This window comes from Hipposideros armiger, unplaced genomic scaffold (assembly GCF_001890085.2).
Source record: "Hipposideros armiger isolate ML-2016 unplaced genomic scaffold, ASM189008v1 scaffold_202, whole genome shotgun sequence".
Classification (NCBI taxonomy): Eukaryota; Metazoa; Chordata; class Mammalia; order Chiroptera; family Hipposideridae; genus Hipposideros; species Hipposideros armiger.
Genome location: NW_017731552.1, coordinates 1,553,811 through 1,561,777, shown reverse-complemented (window position 1 = coordinate 1,561,777; position 7,967 = coordinate 1,553,811). Strand labels below are relative to the sequence as shown.

Genomic DNA, 7,967 nt, shown 5'->3' with positions numbered 1-7,967 from the left:
ACAAAATGACAGCAACTTGTCTGTTCCCCTTCCCCCAATTCCCCAGCACTGTTCCCATCCCCCCAATTCCCCAATAAAAAAATCTTTTAAAAAAAAAAGAGAAATGAGGACAACTTCAGAGGATGGGAAATAAACCCAGCCACCCGCACAACAGAGAGGCAGTGGCGACGCTAGGCCAGGAGGGAACACGCAGATTTCTATTTCACACAGAGCAGCGGACAGAGGCCAAGCTGCAGAGAAGATAGGCCAAGGTGGGTGGCTGGGAGGCAGAGCTAAGAGATGAAGCAGAATGCTCCAGAATGGCCATTGCCTGGGTTACAGTGGGAGGGAAAGGAAGGGTCAGGTGGAGGCTGAAGCAGGAGGAATCCCGATTTGGGTTCAGCACACACACCGATCCTCATGGTATTTTTCTACTGACGCCTCCCACCGGTTGAGCCCCTTGCTGGGCCTGACCAGGGCCCTCACATCCTTGACTGGTCAGGAAGCCAGGCTGACAGAAGTATACTGACTTGCTCAGGCCTGGGCTCCATGGAGGAGGCTTCCCAGTGCAAGGGTGGGGACAGAGGCACAAACAGGGCAGCACGTGGGCAGAAAAGGGGGCACTAGGGCTGGACCAGGCTCACAGAGCTCCGCCTTTAGCACATAATTCACAAGCTGGTCCGGCTGCATCCAGAGGCCCCTTCTGGAAAGTCCCAGAAGGGCACTGCAGTCGGCAGGAAGAAGTGTGCACAACTGTTTGCTATGGTGAGATGTGTGCCCCTTCCTGCCCACCCACCCCCATCTTCCCCAAAGCTGTGCAGAACCATTCAGGAACCATGGGGGAAGACAGGTGGGGCCCAGGTCTGTCTGGCCTAAGTGTGGGTTCGCTATGGAGATCCTAAAATGCCAACTAAGGCTAACGGCATTAATAAAATCTATAAAAGCTGGTACAAGTGAGCTGCACCTTATGTTAGAGGTTCTAATGTTAAAAATTAAACATGGAGTTAAAATTCTACATAACCAAAATTTCCAGTGAAAATCCCTTAACTTGCCTATAGTAAAATATGTAGTTGTCCCTAGGTATCCGCAGTGGACTGGGTCCTGGACGCCAAAAAAAGTTTCTTATATAAAATGATGTAGTGTTTGTATACAACTTATATTTGCATACAGGTTACATACAGCAGGGTCTGCCTACGCATCGATTGTATAAATTCGGCGTAGTGCTCAGAGCATGGCAAATTCAGGTTTTGCTTTTTGGAACTTTCTGGGATCTTCCCTCTGGATCTTTCTGATCCGCAGTTGGTTAAATCCATGGACACGAAACCGAAACCCACAGATACAAAGGCTTGACTACATGTGGCTTTGGGCAGTTAACCCTGCAATGCAGATTCAGGTCTGAAGGCAAAACTGCCCATTGTATTTATATTATGTCTCTCTCTTTTTTAGTCCAAGTGTGCTTCCTGGACATATGAAATTTTGAGCCACAAACAGCGTGTAAAACTAACTAAACACATACATGATTTAACAACTAAGCACCTGGTTCCTTTTGGAAACTTGGATTACAAGCATGCCATGCCTACTGTGTCCGCCCACTTTCTGCCCCCCATGACATTTTTGGGGGATACTTTTCAGGGCGCTGAGTGCCGCCCAAAGACACAAGAGGGTAGAAAATAAATGCCACTGGGTTTGGCACATGCTGATTCTCCAGTTGACTTAGAGGTAGCAATTTGGGCGAGAGGTGGAGGGGACATAAACCAAACAGCAGGGTCTTAACGCGGGCGGTGTGAGCCTTGTACCAAGATGGACCTACAGCCGGAAGAGAGAGGAAATGGGAAACCACTCTGCCTCTCTTCCTGGGGATGCAGCCCCAGCCCTCCACTCACCTTCCCATGTCAGCCTCCAAGCCTCTGCAGCAACCTGAGGTACAGATCAGACAGAGAGACGAAAGAAGAAAAGACAGGAAGCAGAGTTCCAGGTGTGGCAGAGGGGACACAACTGCCCACTTGGGAAGGAGCAAGAAGAGGGAAGCACCTCAAAGCCAAGCATGACCCGTCTCACATCTTCACGCACATGGAAGGGGCGAATCGGGCATGACAAGTGAACTCTGCCCTTTGACCCCACAGGGTCACAGCTGAGAATATGCCCTGTAGCAACATTTTGAGGCCGTAGTCTAACAGGGGTACAGAGGAGCCTAAGTGACGCAGAATGATGCCACCGTTCTTATGCCAAAGGAAACGTGCACGCAGGCTAGAAATTTTTGTCATCTTCAAGTTTTTATTATGACAAAAAACAATAGATCTAATCCACGTCATCAAAAGCTCTTTGGGGTCCTCAATTGCTTTGGAGGCTGGAAAGAAGGACTGAGACCAAACAGTTTGAGCACCCCTGCTCTGGAAAAACTCGTTCAACACACTGCCCTGGGGGACCTGTTCTAGCACATTCCACGACAGTCCTATTCCTGACAGTAAAACCTGGCTGCACCAACCCAGAGGCTGGATCAAAGCACGGGGTAGCTGGCACACTATGGCACACCTGACAGTTCTGACCTGTACCTGTTTTTATAAATAAAATGTATTGTGACTCCCACAGAAACATGCCCATTCATTTATGTACTATCTATGGCTGCTTTTCCGCTCTAATGGTGAAGGCTAGAAGTCCCCAAAGAGAGAAATATTTACTATTGGGCCCTTTACAGACAGGGTCTGCTGCTCCCTGGCTTAGAGGGCATGCCCTCCAGCTGGGTGCTCTTGGGGGGGGGCGGGGGGGGAACCCTCCCTCAAGCAGCCTGAAGGACAGGTCCCTATTTGCTGCCTGACCCTGACCTTTAGGAAGATAAGGCAGCATTCAGGAAAGGCCAATACAGCAGGGATATTTGGTGGGGCACTGTGACATGGGTGACCTTCAAAAGGCCATTCCGAGGACACCATTTCAACTGAGCTTTCAGGCTGACCTAAACACAGCCTTTCAGGCCAACGAAGTCAGTTTAGCTGTTTTCCTAAAGTAAATCATCTACAAAATTAGTTCTCAAGTCGGAGGTGGTTCTGTCCCCAAGGGGACATTTGGCAATGTCTGGGGACATTTGTGATTGTCATGACTGGGGGTGCTCCTGGCATTAGTGGGTGGGGCCAGGGATGCTGTTTAATACCCCACAGTTCCCAGGATGGCCCCCCCAGAATGACCTAGCCCCAGTGTCAGTGTGTGTGGGGGGTGGCTGAGCTGATTTATTGTACCTTTATCATGAACCAGGCATGGTGCTCATTCCTTCATGTGTATTACCTCACTGAATTCTCACCACACAATGTGGCAGGTCCACAATTAGCCTTGTTTGAACAGTCACTGGCCAGGGGATTGGTGAAGATTATGTAAAGCGCCAAGCATTGTACCTGAGCCTGCTAAAGGCTGTGCCACAAATGATAGCTATTGTTATTTTTATAGGAAGCCAAAAAACAGGCGCCAGATGCCTCTCCCCTTGCCCAGGCTGGGCCTGAAGCCCCGAAGTCCCTTCCTCCATACACTCCCTGCATTTCCGCCAATCAAGCCACATAACCACCAACCCATTCAGCCTAAACAAGCTGCCATGAAACCCTCCCATATCCTGAAGAAAGACTCAGCTATGTTCTGCTTTATGGTCTCAGTGAAACTCACTGTAGACCTTGGACTGCTATGCCATATTTCTTTAAAAAGGAAAAGGATTGTGTACACTCTCCAGAACATTCCAGAAAAACAACTCTCTTGCACCCACTGGAAATTGCACTTTCTTTCACTATTAGTCCGCTCTTTTTGCAGACTTTACTTGCTTCAAGCTGCTACTGTGTGCGCCTTTGTCCCCCACCCTCCTGTCACTGTCCACACCTCCTAGTGGCCAAGCCAGTTCCGGACCAGGCAACCTTGGGGAAATTGCATCAGGCTCGGAGGCCTGGCTTCCTTACCCGGAAGACAAAAACAACCATGTATGCCTTCACAAAGCTGCCGAGTGGGGCACTAGGAAGGAGCATGGAAGGCAGTTACAGAGGTTACCTTTTGGTAAGGGCCCTGTATCTCATCACCAACAGCCTTAAAATTAAAGGCATGATGTATACATCTAATGTACATTGGTGCTGCTGTCATCATCATACTTTGTAACTTCCACAGATGCTACAAAGACTTTCGAATGGATCAAATGTTACGTGACGAATGAAGGGAGCTAGGGGTTTGGCTATGTGGGTGTAGACGTTTGTCAGAACCCCAAATGGTCTGCCTAAAATGCGTGTCTCGTTACATACAAATTTTACCTAAAAAAAACAGTAAGAACCACAAACAGTAAACTCTAGTTAATGACAGGCATGTTGAGCGTTTAGGGATGACATGAACTATTCTGCAGCTTCCTTTAAAATGCATCCCAAAAAATAAAGACGGGTTGGTGGACAGATAAAAACAGACAGAGCTGGATGATAATGTAACCACACAAAATGTCAGTGGTAAAATCTAGGGGTAGGTGTTTGTGTTCATGGTTCTTTAAGCTTTTCTGCATGTTTGAAATGTAAAAATTAAAATGCACAGTACCTGGCACACAGGAGGCATTCAAAATTATGTGCTCCCTTGAACTTGTGAGGACTCGATCCAACCTGCCTTTGAACTCCGTCATGAACTGTTTAGCAGGCACATGCAGGAGGTTTTCAGAAACTCTGTGAAAGGACCTTCGGCTGAGTGGCAAATCAGAATCAGTGTGGATGCCACAAAAATGAGCCACCATTGGAAGAGGCGGGAGAAAGACAGCAGCCCAGCGGAGCTCCACTCACAGCCCTGCCTTTTCTCAACACGCACGCGACTGCACAGTCAAATCCCCAAGCTCGCAGGATCAGCTTCCCCTCCCCAGGCAGGGCAAGTTTAACTCAGATTCTTAAGACATTCAAGTCATCATATCTCTCATAGGAAGGAGAAAGGTCTCCCAGAGCTCCACAAGCCCAAGAAATTAATCACATCTCATTTTGAGTAAGCACACAGGATCCTCCCAGCCCCCAAAATCATGGCCAGGCACGGAGCATTTATTTTTCAATCTAGACACCAGATGGCGGCAGGATCCTGTTCAAAGCGCGACAACAAAGTCTGGCACACACAGCCCAACTGAAGACTTTTAATCCAGTACAATCTCTACACTGTTGTCCCTACAGTCCACCCAACTCCAGCATGGTCCCAGCAGATGGAACCAACACTTTGTTGTACCATCTTCTACCACTCAGGGAAATCCCACTCACAGGAAGTCCCATGTCCCACCCACTATCCCCCCAAAAGATACCGACAAAACTAGATACCCCGCAGTGCTGCTGGAGAAAGCATTCCAATTGTGGACAGCTGCTAAGGCAAGGGTGGCCATTTTAAATGCTACAAGAGGCTGGGGAAAGAGCGCAAAGAAAGGAAACAGAGGAGCAGGGCTTGCAGGACCCTCCCCGCTTCGAAAAGCACCAGCAGCCCTACCGCCCAGAAAGCAGGCCCAGAATGGCAGAAATTCCTGATTTGCAAGCACCATCTCCAGCCTCTGAATAAGCTGATCCAAATTTCTAGAAAACAAACCTTGTGGGGTCAAACACTAAATAGATGTAGGCTGAGGCCACCAGTGAGTTTCAAAGAACAACCAGGTCCCTCTCTCCTAGTGTTTGAGTAATGATTCTAGGCTTTTCCTCGAAATTCATCAGCCCTCCATCAGCCACCTCCAACTTCTTTTTCTAAAGATTATTTTGAGGGAGGCTTCAAAAACATTAAAATCAAAAGGGAGTTGAAGAGCCCAAATGCTACAGATTCGAGTGCCAGCTGCCTGCCCGGTGTGTCAATCTGAGTTGAGCCTTTGTTCCTGGATCAGGCATTTGAGTTTTCTGTGGAGATGTGAAGCGGGATGGGACGGGGGGGGGGGGGGGGGGGGGGGCGTGTATGTGCTGGTGGCCACCAAGGAGCAATGCCTGGAGGAGACAAGAACAAAGGTGCTGGGCGGGCGGGCGGGCAGCCTGCAGAGAGGGTTTACCTGCTTGCCCCTGTAGAAAAGCCTCTGCAGGCCTGGCTCCACATGGAACAGCTCCTGGATCTTCTTTCTTAGCTCTTCCACCTTGGTCAACCTGGACAGTGAGTCCACGGTGTGGGCCACCTTCCCATCCATGGTGCGAACCTGGATCCACATGGTGCCTGCTGGTACTGAGAGGGGCAGAGAATGGAACCCTTGGTCAATTCTGCCACCATCACCACCAGCCTCTGTGCCATACTCAGGTCATCCTTGCTTTTGTCCAGGTCTGTGGACACCAGGAAACTCCCTGACCGCCCTCCCAGCCTCCTAGTCCCCATGGACTGCCAGGGCTGGCAGAGTAAATTAAGTAGTTAATGCATTAATGACTAGTACCAATGAAGGGTTAAGGAGAGGGGAAACTAAGGGAAGGCAAACAGCTTTTTGGACCCCTCAGTCCAACCCACACTTCCCCTTTCAGAGAAAAAGACACGAAAGTTCAGAAAAATTAAAAGGACACAGCCAAATGGTAAGGGGCCGAGTTTGTTTGTTCGTTCGTTCGTTCATTCATTCATTCATTCCCTGGATTAATACTGACGCCAAGAGGAAAACCCAAAAGTCCGGCGCAGGTCGGAACTTCAGAAGTCCTAAGGAACTCTACTAAGTGTGATGCAGGGGGAAGAACCCCACCAGAGACACGCGAGCCCCTGACCCTTCAGTGCCCGCGCCCCCCGCAGCCCCCCGCGCGCGTGCGCAACGCGGCCAACCCCGCAGTGGCCATGGCAACCAGCTGTCCCGTCCCGGCTACCCCGTGTACTCCCCGCGCGACTTACCTTGGCCCCTTGGCGGCCCCGAGTTCCCCGGACCCAAACCCACGGCCCCGGAGCCCCTCTTGTCCTCCCTCCCGCCTGCGCGGGCCACGCCAACAAGCCCACGCCCACCCCCTCTGCCGGGACCGGCCGAGGGGGCCCCTTGAGCCAAGTCCCGCCCCCTTCACTTGAACCGCTTCGCTCATTGGCTCTGCCGCATCCGACCGCCCCGCCCTTCTCGCTCCCCATTGGCCCAGACGCGCCCGGTGAACTAAGGGCGCGCGAAATCGGGCTCGGGCGCGACAATTGAATCGCGGGGAGCCCCGCGCGCAGGCGCGGAGCCTGACATCCTCCCCTGCAGTTCGCCAGGCCCTCCCCCACCCAGCCGGCGCGACCCCCGCGGGGCTCCGGGAATGTTCCGCATGCCCGTGCCGGAGTCTGGAGTTCCGGGGGTACTTCCCAGGGCTGGCCGGGCGGGGGCAGAGCCCGAGACCACGCACACTGCAGCCCCGGCGCGGGGCACACGTGCGCTCGTACTAGCCGCGCGTCCCGGGCCGCTCACTAAAGCTCTGAAAAGTTTTAGCGCCGGGTGTGCCGGGTTCCCCACCCGCCCCGCCCCGGGCTGGCACCTGGATCCGCCTGGCCGCTCACTTCTCCCTCTGCCCTGACCACTCGCCTGCCTGCGCGGGGATGGCGACTGAGCCGCGTGCGTGGACTCGATCCGGCGCGGACGTGCGTGAGATCCGGAGCGCCCAGACGGCCACCAATGCCCTCCTCACTGCCAGCTGCTCTGATTTTTTTCCCGCGAAAACTCGGCGTTTGGGAGTTGCGGGAACACGGGAGGCCACGCCGGGGGCGGGCGCCTGCCTGGTGATTGGCTGCTTCAGTGGCGGGAAGCAAGAAAGGGGGTGGGGGGCGCCCCCGCCTCTGTCCACCCCCCCCATTCCCCTCAGCGGGCCACGGCCCCGCCCAGCCCTGCGCTCTCTATTGGGCGTGCCCAGTGTGCAGTGGGGCCCAGTGGCGGGACCTGAGTCCTCCCACCATGTGTGCCCTCCAAGAGCTCTCGGGACTGCTGGAACAGGGACCCCCCCACACACCGAGTAGAGACCCCCTGACCTACTAAGTCCGTTCCTGCAGACCCCCCTTTCCGGGCACACATTGACCAGTAGGACAAGGAAAGCCGGAATCAATGTTTAAATACTGCAGGAGGA

General features: G+C 52.6%; 1 protein-coding gene across 4 annotated transcripts in view; it reads right to left on the bottom strand.

Moving 5' to 3' along the window:
• The window catches only part of UHRF1 (ubiquitin like with PHD and ring finger domains 1), a 65,044-nt gene that overhangs the window by 28,834 nt on the left and 28,243 nt on the right, over window positions 1-7,967 (bottom strand). The window contains exons 1-2 of one of the 4 annotated variants that reach the window (XM_019653546.1): window positions 7,386-7,552; window positions 5,975-6,141 (exon numbers count right to left, since the gene is read on the bottom strand). In XM_019653546.1, the coding sequence (XP_019509091.1) occupies window positions 5,975-6,127 (153 nt within the window). In that variant the 5' untranslated portion in view covers window positions 6,128-6,141; window positions 7,386-7,552. Of the gene's footprint in view, window positions 1-5,974; window positions 6,142-6,780; window positions 6,882-7,385; window positions 7,553-7,967 lie in introns of those variants that run through there. The other 3 variants (XM_019653547.1, XM_019653548.1, XM_019653545.1) reach the window with 3 other exon arrangements.